The sequence below is a fragment of the Leucopleurus acutus genome, assembly GCF_964270905.1.
Source record: "Leucopleurus acutus genome assembly, chromosome: 3".
Classification (NCBI taxonomy): Eukaryota; Metazoa; Chordata; class Mammalia; order Artiodactyla; family Delphinidae; genus Leucopleurus; species Leucopleurus acutus.
The window spans coordinates 58,669,348-58,686,680 of record NC_139145.1 but is presented as its reverse complement, the minus strand read 5'-3'; the positions used below and the strand labels follow the sequence as shown (position 1 = coordinate 58,686,680).

Here is a 17,333-nt window from a genome sequence, read left to right as displayed (position 1 = left end):
TAATTGTTTTCACAGGGCTCAAACCCTCCCTCAGCAACCATGAATGTTAGGTATTGTGGGAGCCCAGAAGATGGAATTGGGAATTTAGGGGACCAGATCAAAGAGTATGTGGCATTCAATACTGGGTATTGAAGGATGGTACATAGAATGCGGGAAGAAAGAGAGTTCCAGACAAAGGGAACAATACATGCGCGTATGTGAGCCTTAAACCCAGAAGGCATATTCTGGGTGAACAGAATGAGTGCATTTGATGGGCGGGGTAAGGTGGAGGACTGTTGGGAAATGAGATCAGAAAGCTGGACTGGTGTCAGATTTTGTTGGGCTTTAACAATCCTGCTAAAGAATTAGAACTTTCATTCAGTTGCTGGCAGTGGAGAGCCACCAGGTTTGTTTGTTTGTTTTTAAGAAAGGAGCCTCTATTGAGCCTCCTTAGCTCTACTGAATCTGCAAAAATCATCCTGTAATGTGTCAAGACAAATTCATAAGCTATCAACCTAGTGTTTTCCTCCACCTAAATCAGGGATTAGAAATGGTGAGTGTCTAGAAATGTGGGACCAAGAGGGTGATGAATGCAGCATTTTTGTAAAAAGGCGTGGCCTTGGAAATGTTCTTAGGTAACTCTGCTGGACTTGGTTTGATCGTGTCTAAGAAAATGTGGAGCGTGAAGGGAAGACTTGTTTAAATTTTGCCTGTGTTAGCTTTTTAAGGGAGGTAGCATGGCATTGCACAGTGCCTGAGCTCCCTGTGGTACAGCTTCATCACTGTGCCTCAGATTTATTAATGTGTATAAAAGGAAAGACTGAAGGCTGCTGTAAGGATTAAGTGAGGCGATGCCTATGAAATGCTTAGCACAATGCTTAGCTCACGTTACTATTTTCTCAGCTTAATACACCTGGCACTTAGCACAATACCTGGCACACAGTATATAGGATTCACAACGTCTTTGCTAGATGAAATGGAATGGTCTTAGGGTGCACAGAGTCGTAGGGTGGTGGTGGTGGAGAGGGTTCTCCCCGACGACACTCATTCTCCTGCCCTCCTCCCTGCAGTATTCTGACAGCACCTCCGTTTTACACCCTCAGTGCAGAGGTATCACGGTTTGTCTAGAAATGGTTGCTCAAGGCTGCAAAGGGACACAGCAACGGAGAGCCTGGGATTGCTGCTAAATCTTAAGAAGAGCAGATTGTGACAAAGTACGGGGTGGGGGGGAAGACAGAGAAGAGAAAATGTGAAAACCTAACGAAAACCAGACGCAGTGCTCTCACTGAGTGACATGGTGATGCCTCACCCAGTTTCACGTGGGCCAGGCAGGGTGAGACCACTGTGAAGAGTCACTGTCAGGTTGCGGTACTGAAGGAGGAGCCCGGCGGTGGGCTCTGGGGTCCAGGCAAGGCTGCTGCATGGGGCCTGGCACTTGGAAAATGCCCTGTTTGGTTTAATACTATGCTCTCACCGCCTTGAAGTTCTTAATCATTTTTTACAAGGGGCCCCCCATTTTCATTTTGTAGTGGACCCTGCAAATTACATAGCTGGTCCTGGGTGCAGGCTACCTGGGGCAGTGACATTTTGCCTCAGCTAGTTTTTGAGCTAGTTTTTTTGTTGTTGTTGTTGTTTTTGTGGTATGCGTGCCTCTCACTGTTGGGGCCTCTCCCGTTGCGGAGCACAGGCTCCGGACGCGCGGGCTCAGCGGCCATGGCTCACGGACCCAGCCGCTCCGCGGCATGTGGGATCCTCTCGGACCGGGGCACGAACCCGTGTCCCCTGCATCGGCAGGCGGACTCTCAACAACTGCGCCATCAGGGAAGCCCATAATTAATTAATTTAAAAAATGGGTAGCACCTTACTCCCTTACTTCAGTCATCCACTACCAAGAGCTTAGTGTGTATCCCCCAGATTTTTTGTACTGTAAAGTTTAAAGTACTGTATTATAAAATAATACGCAGTTACATTGTTGATGTAAATATTAAACAGTACAGCATCATTTATGTGAAAATATTCAAGTTTTCCTCCGTTCCACTCCCCTTTAGTGAGGCAACCACCATTAACAGTTTTGTCTGTATGCTTCAAATATATTTTTTAATTAATAAACTTTATTTCTTTAGAGCAGTTTTCGGTTCATAGCAAAATTGAGTGGAAAGTACAGAGAGTTCCCGTAAGCTCCTGTCCTCACACCTGCCCAGGCTCCACCACTATTGTTAACCAGCACCAGAGCGTGCATTTGTTACAGTTGATGAATCTATGCTGACACATCACCGTCACCCAGAGTCCAGAGTTTACACCAGGGGTCACTCTTCCAAATATTTTTCAAATTAATTTTTAATTATGTAATTGATGTATGAATGTTTTTTCTATGTCTATTAAAAATATGTAGGCTTTCAAAAAGCAAAATGGGATAATATCATGCATATTAGTATATAGCTTGTTTTTATTTTTTAACAAATACCTTTCCAAGTCACTACATATAGACCTGCCTCATTCTTCTTTAATAAGGGCATACATTGTTGTATGTCTATATTATGTTATTTATCCAGTTTCCCATTGGTATATATGGTTTTTTAAAAATATTTGTTTGGCTGTATCAGGCCTTAGTTGCGGCACGCAGGATCTTTCGTTGTGGCGCGCAGGTTCTTCCTTGTGGCACGCGGGCCTCTCTCTAGTTGAGAGGCGGCACACGGTCTCAGTAGTTGCGGTGTGCGGGCTCTCTAATTGTGACAGGCAGGTTTAGTTTCCCCGCGGCATGTGGGATCTTCGTTCCCTGACCAGAGATCGACCCCACGTTCCCTGCATTGGAAGGCAGATTCTTAACCACTGGACCACCAGGGAAGTCCCTATTCGTTTTTTTAAACAACTTACACATTCTTTTTTCTTTATTATTTAAATATTTATTTATTTATTTAGGCTGTGCCTGGTCTTTGTTGCAGCACGCGGGATCTTTAGTTGCGGCATGAGGAATCTCTTAGTTGCGGCGTGCATGCGAGACCTAGTTCCCCAACCAGGGATTGATCCCAGGCCCCCTGCATTGGGAGCATGGAGTCTTACCCACTGGACCACCAGGAAGTCCCCGCATTCTTATACATATGTATTTTGCACTCCTAGGATTATATAGAATAAATTTTCAGAAGTGGGATTATTGGTTTTAGGGTATGAACATATCAGATTGGCGCTCTCTTATCTGAGGTTGACTGCACTTGTTATACACTCCCTCTAACCCCCACCTCTCTGTCACTTAAACTCAGTGACACCATCTTCAAGGGACTTAGCCCTCAGGGTTGAGAATACTGGAGCATGGAAAGGAGAGAATTTACTTGTGAATAATAACAGTAATAGCTCACCTGCATTGAGCACTTAAACCATGTTTTGTGCACTCAAGCCAAGTATTGTTCTAAACACTTTACATGTATTAACTCCTTTAATCTGTATAACCACCCACAGAGATAAGTCTATTCTTATACCCATTTTAATGCTTAGGAAACTGAGACACCTAGGGTTAAGTAAGGTCACACATCTGTCTAGTAAATGTTGGGGCCAGGATCTGAAGCAAGGCTCTTGTGCTCTTAACCTCTGCACACACTCTCTAGAGAGTTTAATGCCATAAAGATGTCAGAGTTTCTCTACCTTGTTTATTCCTTAAAACAATATTGTATTTATTCATTTACTTGTCTTTTTCTACACTGTAACTCTTTGAGGGCAGGGTACCTGTCCAAGTATTCTTCATAACCCTATACCCTAATTCCTAGCACCATGTCTGATTTATTGTACATAATAAATAAATTTAGTTGAATGGATAACAGTGCCTCTGGGAGGTAGCTACTATATCCATTTTACAGATAAAGAAACTACAAGTCACTGTCACCCAAACGCTGCAGTAGAAAAGACTAGTAAGCGGAATCGTGGAGCGGCAATTTGAACCCATGGCTTTTGATACCTAATCCAGGGTGCTGTCCACCTTGCCTGAGCTGCCTCCTTCCTGCGTGTTTCTGAGGGCTCTGGAGCATAGCTCCCTACCTAGCAACTGTTTCTAAGCTGGAAGACTCACAGCTAGCCAGTTTTAATGATCCCTGGGAGGGGCAGAGCCTGATGGGAGGAGGGCCCCTGGAAAATAGTTGCTGGAAGTACTGCAACCAGGAATCAGTTGTTAGAGGAGTCAGGTTCCTTAGAGGACTACCGCGTAGTAATAATACGTATCCTCTATGTCGGCTTCTGCATGCCAAATGTTATTCTGTGTGATTTATGAGCATTGTCTCTTTTTAATGATCGCAATCCCATTAGATGGATATTGTTATCTTTGTTTTACATGTGAAAGAATACGGAGAGGCCGAGTGACTTGCTCAAGGTTACACAACAAATAAGTGCTAAGGCTGAGATCCAACTCAAAATGTGTGACCCCCAAACGTTCATTTTAAGCATTCTGCTACCCCAGCTTATAACAGCAGCTGGGGCAGGGGACATGGTAAGAAGAAATTGCCCTCCCAAGACCCTGGAGGACTTTAGGGACGAGTAGGTAGAGAAATAAGGTAGAGAAAATAAGGTAGAGAAAACCACGCAGCCTGAGCCCTCCTAGGTGACGGGGTCACAGAAAGAAGAAATGTTATTTTATTTTGTTTTTTTAGCTGGCTGTGGGAGCTAGGAAGATTTGAGACCAGCCATTCCAATTTTTGAATCTGGGTTCTCAGCACGTGGTGTCTTTATAGTCAACCTAGAAATGGCAGAGTTATTTTGGGCACAAAGCAAGAGCTGTGGCTTTAAAAATATGCCACTGTATTTATCCCTTCCGCTCCAAGATTACTGAAAATTAGCCCAGCTGTGGCCTGAGGCACCAGACAGCCACACAGTCTTCTTCCAGCTCACTCAGCCCAGCCTAAGCGGGTGAAACACCCAGAAGTGGCAGCCTCTGGGGAGTGGCTATCGGATTAGTTCCCCATCGCCAAGCCCACCTTCTGATCACACACACATACCATCCCTTCCCAGCTACTGTAGGGATCAGGATGCGAGGCCTGTGAATCAGCTCAGCTCTGTCTTCTCCCCCATCCCCAAGGCTTCAATAGAAGTAAAAAAAAAGTCAGAATTCTAATATTGAGCTGAGGAGTCAGTACAAGAATAATTTTTCAGCTGTATTACCAAATCACTGTTTGATTCAGGGCAGACAATCTTGCGGTAATTTAAGCCTTCACTTTCCTTATCTATAAAATGGAAATCTTAAAAATATATTTTTTTATAATATATATATATATAAAATATATGTATATGCAAAGTGCTTAATAAAGTGCCTAAGAAAGTACCTGGCCCATAATAAGCAATCGATTGATATTCCTTAAACTAGTGACTCTTCTGCTACTCTGATCTTACTAACAGGTAGAATGTGGTGAGCTTTCACTTTATGTTAGGCACTGTGTTATATGCTCTCTAAGGATAATTACATTTAATCCTGTAACAATCCTATGAGGTGGATGGTATTATTCCTTTACACATGAAAACTGAGGCCCAGAGATAATGAATTTGCTAAACATCACGTAATTTACATGATGTAGCCAGATTTAAGCCTAGTATTCTGATTATAGGGCCTAAAGTCTTAAAGAGAACAGGGAGTATATTTTTACATTCCCCTGTTTCCATGGAAAATTCTTTCCACTGTCAACTGAAGGACTAAGAAACAGTGGGGAAATGCCCAGGTGGTTTTTGCTTTCTTTCCCTGTCTCTGATCCTGGACAGGATTTGGGTTTCCAGCCATCATTCTCCTGTGTTTTGTGGGCTGTAATTACTCAGATTTACTTTGCCCAGTTCATAAAGGATCGAGTGAGGGAGAGGAGGCGGAGCTTGTCCAAGCAGTCCACAAACCATACAGATGGTGGGATAGGGGGTGGGGAGGGAGCGAGATATGTTTTACATCCTGGTCTTTCAGTGGGTTTGATGGCAGATGCTTTTTGCGTTTTGGTCTGAGCGTGTATAATTCTACAATCTGCCAAGTTCTGGTAGAGAAAGAAAGGGAGAGACAGAGAGAGAAAGACACACACACACAGAAGAAATGGTTGCTCAAAGCCACAGAAGGCTCAAATGAAATTGGAGCTGCTTGAAGGGCCGCAGTGGCTGGCGGGGTGGGAAAGGAGTCCAGGAGAAGCGAGGTGTCCCTGTGCAGAAAGCCTGGGTGGTCACTTGCAAACCCAGAATCTGCACAGCCTTCCGTGCCCTGACCCTCCCCTGCGCGGCCAGAGGCAGCAGCAGAAGCAGCAGCCCGCGCCGGAGAACAAGCAGTCCAGGGGAGCTGTCTGGTGGGGCCGGAAACGGCTGTAATCATTTAATAGCTTTTGCTGGCTGCACGAACCTAGCGGAGTGGGCGGTAGGCAGGCTCCAGAGTGCTGTCTGGCAAGATGGTCCCCCGCTTTAATCACAATGATGGGTTTTCTGGAAGCTCTTTATTAACCTCAGCACCAGAATCCCAGAGATGGTAACAAAGGGATGAATGGGGAGCGAAGGGGAGGGCTGCAACCTGCCGGCTGGGCTGCGATTTTCTAGAGCTGAGCACTCACTCCCGCAGCTCCACCCCTCCCCCCACCTCCACACTTCTTTCTATTGATTCTTTCTTAGAGGCTCCTGCCTGCATCGCTGTCTCCCAAATGATGACTAAACAGATGTAGCCAGAGCCATTGCTATATTTGTATAATGCTTCAGGGTTTTCAAAGGGCCTTCATATACAGCTCAGGATGTGGGTCTCGTTCGTAACTGGAGTGAGACTACCTAGATTTGAGTCCCAGACTCCACCAGTTAGTAACCCTGTGACGAACGGTCCTCAGTCTCTTCATTTATAAAACCAACATATCTATAAAGCAGACACGGATATTGGCAATATCTACTTCCTATGGTTCTTGTGAGGAGTAAAAATTATATAGCATATGCAGATCTGCTTAGCCCAGTGCCTAGCACATAGGAAGGCAGAGTAAATGTTAACTAATTCATAACCCTGATGAAGACAGGAAGGTGATCACCTCCATTTTATGCCTGAGGCAACTGAGGCTCAGTCGTTTATGTAAATTGCCCAGGACTATGTACCATTAAGTGATAGAACCAGGGCAAGCCCTCAAGTTCAGAAGAGCAAAGCGAGAGGAGGAGAGGAAAAGAAGATTAAAAGTCCTCCAACATTCTCCAGCCTTGCCCCTCTAAAAACTTTCCTGAAAGTACTATTCTTGGTCAAAATGACTGTGGGTGGTTTCGTTAGGGGAAGTCTGTGTAAATCAGATAAACCTCTCCTGGCCTTAGCTGATTGTCAGGAGCAGATTAGAATAGGGGTTGGGGGTAGGTTTACAAGTCTGGCATTTGCTTCACAATCTTCAGGACCTTCCCTGGCATCTGCACTGGCGAAGCCTCCAGCTCAATTGTTCCCAGTCACTGAGGCTAAACTCCATCCAGAGTTCGTTTAGAATGAAAGAAGAAAGTAGGGAATGTTGCCCAAAAGACCCTGGGCAGTGTCTAAGGGAAGTGCCTAAAGTGGGTTATTGGATTAGGTGAAGTGGTCAGCTACCCCCATAGGGCAGTTTTTAAAGCTGGAGATCTGTATGCCTTTGTAAAACAAAAAGTGTATGTTGTTCATATTTTTACATGTATACCTGCTGTGGAGAAATCAGCCAATTAAAAAAAAAAGGCAAAACCTTTTACTATAATTATGATCATACTCTATTAAACTTTCGAATTCCATTGGGTTGTAATCTGAATGTCAGGGAAGGGCTGATCCTCCGCCGCTTGATGTCTCTCAGAAGTCTTCTTTCCAGGCTGTAATAGATCCATTCATTTGGGTCATGGCTGCATCTCAGTCTTGTCTTTGTGAGCCAGTGAGCTGGGTCCCTGGGAGCAGAGGGGAGGGGACCTGTGGGAGATCCCAAGAGCGGGAGAGGGAGACAGCACTGAAAGAAGAAACATTCCCTTGACTGACCTGAGACTGGCCCTGGGCTGGGGTTAGGGGTAGAAAAGGTGCATCTTCCTTTCTCATCTTTTCCTCATCTTCCTTTTTCATCTTTCTCATGAGATACTCTCATCGAGGAGCATCTCCTTGATTGTGCCCCAAAGTCACAGCATTTTATAAGCGAAGCTGGCCAAGGGCTTCAGTGCTCTTGGCCAAAAGGGACTCAGATTTAGGAGGTCAGTAAATGTTGTTTGTCACAGCCTTAAGACATTATTTCACCTGAATGAACCCTCAGAGATGTTCGCACACACATCAGCCAGAACAGGTTGGGTACAAGGATCCGGGAGGCACTGGGGAAACCAGATCTTGTTCTGCTCTGCAGAAGCTGAATATGAGGAGGATGCACCTGAATTCTCCTTGGAGTGGAGGCTGAATCAGACCCAACCTAGACTCCCAGCCAAGGCCGAGGAAGCTCAGTGACATGTAAAAGAACTCATCAACTCTCAGGGATCCTGCTGTGAGAGGCTCCCTCCGCCTACAGGCACGGCCATTAAGGTCCTTTAACTCTGCAAGATAAAAATATCTCTGAATTCTGCATCTCCAGATGACAGTCCTAAAGGCCTCATACGGAGTCCTGGCTGTGGTCAGAAAATTTTCCATCCTGGACTCTGTGAGAGCAGCTAAAGGACTACGGAGTGGTGTTGAAACCCAGTTCTCCTAGACGCCAAGTCAGAGGCTTTTAATTGCATTTCTCACTTTTGTCTCAGTCTCTCAGGGGCAGGGCCTGTATTTGAAAGGTCAACAGGCAGATTCTGGCTGAGGTCAGTTGCAGATTTGATTATCTTAGACGAATCAAAGACATCAGTCTCAGAGAAAAAATACCGATAGCCCTATGTCCAAAGAGCTATAGTGTCAGCTCTGCCAGGGGAAGCATGGTGTAGCAAAGGGGTTTATGAGAGAAAAGAAACTCTCTTACTCCCTTTCCCTACAGTCTGCTGGTATTTGGACTAAATTTGCAATATCCTTACCCTGCCGTCCTAGCCCTGAGAGCTGCGCCATGTATAGTTGCCCATGTGTGATTCCATTTGTTGAGCTCTTTCATTGTGCTGGAGTCAGTCTCAGCACTTCACGTGCATTTCCTGGTTGTCTTTAGGGACTCCAAAGTGCGGCAATGGAAACTTATTTGATCTGCTAAGGCGTGGGCACCACTTCCATTTCTCACATCAGTCCTTTCATTCATCCATCCAGCAAGTATTTATCAAACACCTGTTATGGGCCAGGAATTGTGCTAGACACTGGCTACACATTGGTGAATAAAACAGTTATATTTTCTTACAGAATAGATTACTAAAAAGAACGTGCTGTATAGCACAGGGAACGTACTCAATACTCTGGCGTATATGGGAAAAGAATCCAAAAAAAAAAATGAGTGGATATATGTGTATGTATAACTGATTCACTTTGCCGTACACCTGAAACACAACACTGTAAATCAACTGTACTCCAGTCAAAATTTTTTTAAACATTCAAAAATAAATACATATTTTCTGTTTCTCTGGACCTTACAGTGATAGGGATAGAGGTGAAGGGGGTGCTGCTTGGCTAGGATGGTCATAGAATACCTCTCTGAAGAGGTTTCGATTAAGCACAGACTTGAAGAATGAGGAGTCATGCTAAGCATGGAGGGGAGACCATTCTAGGCAAAAAGAAGCCGTATGTGTACAGATTTTGAGGCAAAAACAATCCCAAGGGGTGTTGAGGAATTGAAAGAAAACCTGTGTGGCTGGAGGATAGTGGTAAGAGAGACACTTGTAGGTGAAATTGGAGAATAAAAGATAACAGGCTATTGAAGGGCTTTGTATACCATGTTAAGGAGGTTGATTTTTTTTTTTTTCCTCTCAAGGCAATAGAAAACCTTCAAATAATTTTAAGCAAGGGGAGTGATATAAAATAATTTCTATTTTTTAAAGGATTTTTACTGTGTGCATGTTATACTTCAGTATTTTAAAAACGGAGAAAGACTTTAAGGAATAAAGATGACTCTGGCTATGTGTGGAAGGTTAGAGAGAGGCAAAAGTAGAAGCAGGCTGAACAGGGAAGAGGCTATTGTTGTAATTCACATACAAGATAATCGCGTCCTGAAAAAAGGTAGCAGCAGTGAAAATGGGGAGAAGAGGACAAAGTCTAGATATGTTTAGGAGGCTGAAATGACAGGTGTTGGTATATTATAAATGAAGAATAGAGAAAAATGAATAATGGCTCTGATGAAGCTTCTGCCTTGAGCATTGGAGTGAATGGCATATCATCGATTGAGATGAGAGATTTAGAAGGGAATAGAGGAGAGGAATCATGAGTTTGATTTCAGATTCCTTCAGTTTGAGTTGCCCATGAGACTGCCAAGAGGAGATACCAGATAGGCAGTTGGATACATGAGACTGGAGAGACCTATGGGCTTTAAGTATTTTGTATCATTTGTATCTCATCAGCATATTTAGATGGTATGTTTACTCATGGACAGGCTGAGATTCCAAAAGGAGACAGTGAAGAGAAAGAAGAAGAAAAGGTCTAGGGCCAAACCCAAGGAAGCTGCAATACATAGGTAAAGAGGATCCTGCGAGGAAACTGCCAAAGAACAGCCAGAGAGAGTGGTCAGGAGAATGGTTTGATACGGAACTCATAAAAAAATAAGTGTTTCAAGAAGGGGATTATTAATGCTGCTGAGAAGTTCAATAAGATGAAGACTAAAATGTGACCACTGGTTTTGGAAGTAATATAATCAGTGAGCTTGCCATGAACAATGTTAGAAAAGTAGTGCTCAAGGATACCAAATTAGAGGAGATTGAGAAATGGTGGAAGGTAAGGAGATGGAAGTAGCAAATGTAGAGAATCCCAAACTACAATCAAACGTAAACTGTTTATCTGGCAGAACTTTCCATGGCTCCACCGAACACTGCTGTGATGCCAAAAGGTTTCAATGTCATGGCCACTGGGATCACTTTGCTCAGACAGACCATTACTCTTCTTCTCTAGCTCTGACCTCTACTCTTCTAGAAGTCATTGGTATACTTTATGGTGTGTCTTCCAACTAGACTCTTGGGAAAGTCTTGCACTGGAAACCCCTATGGATGCATAATCATTTTCTCAAGTCTCAGCGTAAATTTCACCTCTCTTGGAATCTCAATTGACTTTCTCAAGTGTAGTTAATAATTTTTGCCTCTCGGTCCTATAATACTTTACATGTACCTATATATATCTTATCTTTTATTTTTAATTGAGATATAATTGACACATAATAGTTCCAGGTGTACAACATGATTTAATATTTGTATACATAGTAAAATTATCACAATAAGACTAGCTAACATCTCTCACTATATATAGTTACAAAAAAATTTTTTTATTATGATGAGAACTTTTAAGATCTATTCTCTTAGCAGCTTTCAAATATGCAATACAGTATTATTAACTGTAGTTACCGTACTGTACATTACATCCCATGACTTATTTATTTTATAACTGTAAGTCTGTACCTTTTGGCACCCTTCACTACCACCACCACCATCTAGCAACCACCAATCTGTTTCTGTATCTATAAGATTGTTTTTTTGTTTGTTTTTTTAGATTCCACATATAAGTGAGATCATGTGGTATTTGTCTTTCTCGGTGTTATTTTGTCAAATATTTAAATATTGACTTATTTCACTTAGCATAATGCCCTTGAGGTCCACTCATGTTGTCACAAATGGCAAGATGTCATTCTTTTTTATGGCTGAATTATATATATATATAAAATTCAGCTGTGTGTGTGTGTGTGTGTGTGTGTGTGTGTGTGTGTGTATCACATTTTCTTTATCCATTCATCCATCGATGAACACTTAAATTGCTTCCATATCTTTGCTATTGTAAATAATGCTGCAGTGAACATGGGGGTACATATATCTTTTCAAGATAGTGTTTTTTGCTTTCTTTAGATACATACCCAGAAGTGGAATTGCTGGATCATATGCTAGCTCTATTTTTAATATTTTGAGGAATCTCCATACTCTTTTCCATAGTGGCTACACCAATTTACATTCCCACCAACAGTGGACAAGGGATCCCTTTTCTCCATACCCTCACCAACACTTTGTATTTATAGTTTTTTTTTTTTGCGGTGCGCGGGCCTCTCACTGCTGTGGCCTCTCCCGCCGTGGAGCACAGGATCCGGACGCGCAGGCTCAGCGGCCATGGCTCACGGACCCAGCCACTCCGCAGCATGTGGGATCTTCCCAGACCGGGGCACGAACCCGTGTCCCCTGCATCAGTAGGCGGACTCTCAACCACTGCGCCACCAGGGAAGCCCTATTTCTAGGTTTTTTGTTAACAGCCATTCTAACAGGTGTGAGGTGATAGCTCATCGTGGTTTTGATTTGTATTTCTCTGATGATTAGTGACATTGAGCACCTTTTCACATACCTGTTGGCCATCTGTATGTCTTCTTTGGAAAAATGTCTATTCAGATCTTCTTTCCATTTTTCAATCAGATTGTTTGGAGTTTTTTTAATATTGAATTCTATGACTTCTTTATATATTTTGGATACTAACCCCTTATCAGATATAGGATTTGAAAATATTTTCTCCCATTCTGTAAGTTGCCTTTTCATTTCGTTGGTTTCCTTCTTTGTGCAGCAGCTTTTTAGTTTGATGTAGTATCATTTGTTTATTTTTGCTTTTGTTGCTTTTGTTATCAGATTCAAAAAAATCATTGCTAAGACTGATGGTAAAGAGCTTACTGCTTATGATCTCTTCTAGGAGTTCTATGGTTTCAGGTCTTATGTTCAAGTTTGTAACCCATTTTTGAGTTAATTTTTGTGTATGGTGTAAGATAGAGGCCCAGTTTCATTCTCTTATATGTGGCTGTCCATTTCTTCTAACATCATTTATTGAAGACACTGTCCTTTTCCCATTGTATGTTCTTGGCTTGTTTGCCATAAATTAACTGACCATTTTGGCATGTGTTTATTTTTGGGCTCTGTATTCTCTTCCATGATTTGTGTGTCTTTTTATGCCATACTGTTTTGATTACTATAGCTTTGTAATATAGTTTAGAAGCTTGGTGCCTCCAACTTTGTTCTTCTTTCTCAAGAATTCTTTGGCTGGGGCTTCTCTGGTGCTCCAATGGTTAAGACTCCATGCTTCCACTGCAGAGGGCACAGGTTTGATCCCTGGTAGGGTAATTAAGATCCCACATGCCATGTGGCATGCATGCATGCATGCATAAATAAATCTAAAAAATAAAATTAAAAAACGCTTTGGCTACTGGGTTCTTTTGTGGTTCCATACAAATTTTAGTATTGTTTGTTCTATTTCTGTGAAAAATGCCATTGGAATTTTGATAAGGATTGCATTGGATCTATAGATTGCTTTGGGTAGTATGGGTATTTTAACAATATTAATTCTTCCAATCCATGAGCATGGAATATCTTTCCATTTGTTTCTATCTCCTTCAATTTCTTTCATAAATGTCGTAAAGTTTCCAGTGTACAGGTCTTTCGTCTTCTTGGTTAAATTTATTCCTAGGTACTTTATCGCATATTCTGCTTTAATCCAGTACATTTCCTGCCCCACTCCCAGGCAGGGTAATCACAACCAGATATTCTTTAGAAAATTCTTCACAAAGAACCAAAAATATGTTACTAGAAACCTAGATTTCTGGACCCTCTGGTGAAAAAAATCGTTTCCAAACATTGGCCTTGCCCTAGGCTTGAAGAAATAACTCACGATTTCATGGGGGCCATGACCATCTGTGCAGCCTCTCCTGTGTTCAGGCTCCTGGTGTGGCATATGGAAAGCATATGTTGACTCTGTGACTGACTTGTGATGGTTTGTCTTGCAGAACCAGAGGCAGGAGAGGTGTCCCCTCCAGTCGGTGCTGGTGTCAACAGCAACAGCTGGACCTTTAAATACGGACCAGGCAACCCCAAACAATCTGGTCCCGGTGAGTTGCCAGACAAATTCATTATCCCAGGATCTCCTGCAATCATCTCCATCCGGCAGGAGCCTACTAACAGCCAAATTGACAAAAGTGACTTCATAACCTTCGGCAAAAAGGAGGAGACCAAGAAAAAGAAGAAAAAGAAGAAGGGTAACAAGACCCAGGAGAAAAAAGAGAAAGGGAACAGCACGACTGACAACAGTGACCAGTGAGGTCATCTAATGGAAACAAGCCACTTAGCCAGTTTTTGTAATAATGGCAAATCTCTCCCATGTAGCAACTCCCTACTCCTTTTTCCTATCCACATGAGCCCTTTCTTATAGACCTCAGAAATCTGCAGAAAGTTCCCTATGTCTGTCTAGATCACATTTAACAAGTTTTGTCTTAAAAGCTTTACTAAGTCTGGTGTTAACTCTCTCTCTCCACTCTGGCTTGTTTTCAGAACCTAAAAAGCAGACCCAAGTCTCCTTTCTCCTCCGCCACAAAGGAGAGGCTTCCCAGCCCCGCCAGTGAGAGGTTGGACTCTCTGCCCTGTGCTCCGGGGATCCTGTCTTGATGACACTTTCAGGGCAGGCTGAAAGGTTTTGAGATTGAGCAGCTTGAGTGTCTGTGGCCACTGGGTATGTGTGGCCACCGGGGAATATGTTGGCTGGGATGGGCCAGATTAGACTAGGAGGGCTGGGAAACAAAGGCAAATCAACAATGGGAAATGTGAAACGAAAAGGTACCAGACTTTCTAAATCTTACAGCTGAAGAGGCAGTGGCCACCCTCTAGCAGACAAAACTCCCCCCATTGACAAGGCTTTAGGAATCCCTGAGTCTCTTGGCTGTGGTGTCATTATACCTAAAACCTGCATTTTACCTACAAGCCAATAGTTCAGTGTTTAACAGGGGGCCAACCAGGGCAACAGAAGCAGATCTGATGTGTTTCCTGCATATGTCCTTGTGCTCACTTTATTAAAAATTCTTTTGCACACAATGTTATGAAAAGATCAGATTCTTTTCCGACAACACATATGCAAAAGCAAAAGAAAACCCCAGCACCTCACTTTATGCTGTTTGTTGATAGATTTATTTAAAAAAGAGAAAATCTATAACTATAAATCTTTAAAGAGAAATATGATGAATTCAATTCCCCTAAACTATCCTCGAAAGAGAATTCAGCCTACAGCCATTTAAATGATCATTGCTGCTACAGAAGTGCTTTAAGAGAATTGCCTGAAACATCTGTATTATACCGGCCACCTGCCAATCACAGCTTTACTCTTTCAGGTCACTCTGGGGCTGCCTCTTGCATGTATTAATTACTAAATAAAAGGATCTTTCGCTCTCTGTTTTCTAAGAAACAATTATGTGCACTTTGAATACACAACCTTCTCTAACCAACTGTATCAAGACCCAGAAATTGAAGAAAAATGTTGTTTTCTCATACATACAGTGAACAGACTTTCCAATCCTCTAATTCTGTGATTTGTCTTGGTGTGATCGCCAACACCTTCTCTTTGGTTTAGTTTTCCTTTTCTATAACACTCTGAATTGCTAATCTTGCTAACACCTATGATGTTACCTGAGCTCAATCTCCCATATGTATGCTGTATGCTATTATAAGACTCCTGATATATATTTACTCTGTGCTTGTGTATGTGAATGTTACTGCAACTATTACCTAGAGTGAACTTTAAGCTTTATTGTTGAATGTAATTCCATTATATTTCCTTTTGTACACCTGTGAAAAAGTGCAGTAGAGTTTTTTTAACCATTGTTAATCAACTTTTATGTATGAAAGACACAGTAAAATTTCTTTCTTAAATCAAGATACTGGTGATTCAAGGAATTTTATTTATGGTCAGCCAAGAGCTGTCTCTTGCCAAGACTCTTGCTGGCAAGGGAATGGTTAAAGCTGTTTTTCTCTAGTAACAGTTCTGGAATGCATACTGAAGATATTTCCTGAGGGTGTGCAAGCACAAAATTTACCAATCTGACCTCTTTGAAGTTACAGAATACTTTGAAATTCTAACAATATCTGGAATATCAGCTCATAGAGAATAATAAAATTTACTGTCACCTTAAATAAGAAATTTTAATTTGTTAAAATGTACAATTTAGAAGTTTGATTAATTATATTATCTTTTAAAAGTTAACATAAAAGAGGTAGGAGTCTGTTATTAAAAGCATTAAATCTCAAAAAAAACTCAAACCTGTTTTGTCTACTTTTAGCTTCATTCTCCCATTTTTTGAAGGGTGTGTAACTTCAGCTCTGCAGGATTGCATGGGGTAAAACTTATTGCTAACACATGTGAACCATTGCTACATCATTGTAGGTTGTAATCATTTTGCCCCACTGAAACCCATGTATCTGACCTTACGTGCCTTTTGAATACTAGGAGAATCGGGCTAATTTATTAATGATGATAATTATAATGCATCTGTACAGCACTTTTACATTTGCAAAGTGCTTTCCAGTCCATGTTAGTTACTAGTTATTACAGCTGTAAGGATAAAACACGTCATATGGATTCATTTTTGATTGGTGCTATTGGTATTTCCTCTGTTATTGCTAATAAATGGAAAATGATGGTATGAAAGAAATGGTGGTCATTTCTAAGAAGAAGAGTAGGAGAAAATAGAACACTGATTATTATTAGCTATTATGATTGAAGAAGGTTGCAGTGTAAAACATACCGTATCATTCTCTGGCTGTCTCCCTGGCTATTATGTTCATTACTAAGGCATGACACCCAATGGAATCAAGAATCAAATTCCACAATATTACCAGAACGGGCAGCCAGGAGGTTTCTGGGTCACTTCCCAGTACACCATTTCAGTCTTCTCTAATAAGAATTGCAACAAACCAATTTTAATCACTAGAGCCCTCCAGTCATCTTGTTCATTGTTTGTTTAGCCCTTGTACCTCTCTACAATTGGGAAATCAAATAATGCCCCCAAGAAATTAACTTTTATTGAGTACAGGGTGTATGCCAGCTAGTGTAATAGGTAGGCTTGTCGTACATGTCCTGTAGCAAATAGATGGTATTTTCCTTCTGTAGTTAAATTTTTGTGAGCGTAGGCTTTAGATGCAGTAATTCTCAAGTAGGAACAACTTTGCCCCTCAGGGGACATTTGGCAACATCTGGATACATTTTTGTTTGTTATTTGGGTGGGGGGCTACTGGCATCTAGCGGGTAGAGGCCAGCAATGCTTCCAAACACCCATAATGCACAGGACAGCCCCTCACAACAGAGAATTTTCCAGCCCCCAAAAGCAATAGTACCAAGATTGGGAAATCTTGAGATGGAGCAGCTGTTGTCAGGTTCATTTGTGAGATGGTAAGGGGACACCATTACTAATTACTTCAGGATACAAGATGTAAACTGGGACTAGCTCAGGCAAACTGGGATGTATGGTGAATCTACTTATAGAAAAAAATAAACTGGTATTAACTCTGTCACTTACTGGCTGGGGAACCTT

General features: G+C 42.0%; 1 protein-coding gene across 1 annotated transcript in view; it reads left to right on the top strand.

Annotated features, from left to right (window-relative positions):
• Window positions 1-14,077, top strand: part of LOC309958909 (uncharacterized protein) — a gene marked incomplete at both ends in the record, with an annotated part of 97,705 nt that extends 83,628 nt beyond the window's left edge. Inside the window, one exon of the mRNA XM_082835036.1 lies at window positions 13,767-14,077. Within this exon, the coding sequence (XP_082691162.1) occupies window positions 13,767-14,077 (311 nt within the window). The remainder of the gene's footprint in view (window positions 1-13,766) is intronic.
• Between the last annotated feature and the right edge of the window lie 3,256 nt (window positions 14,078-17,333).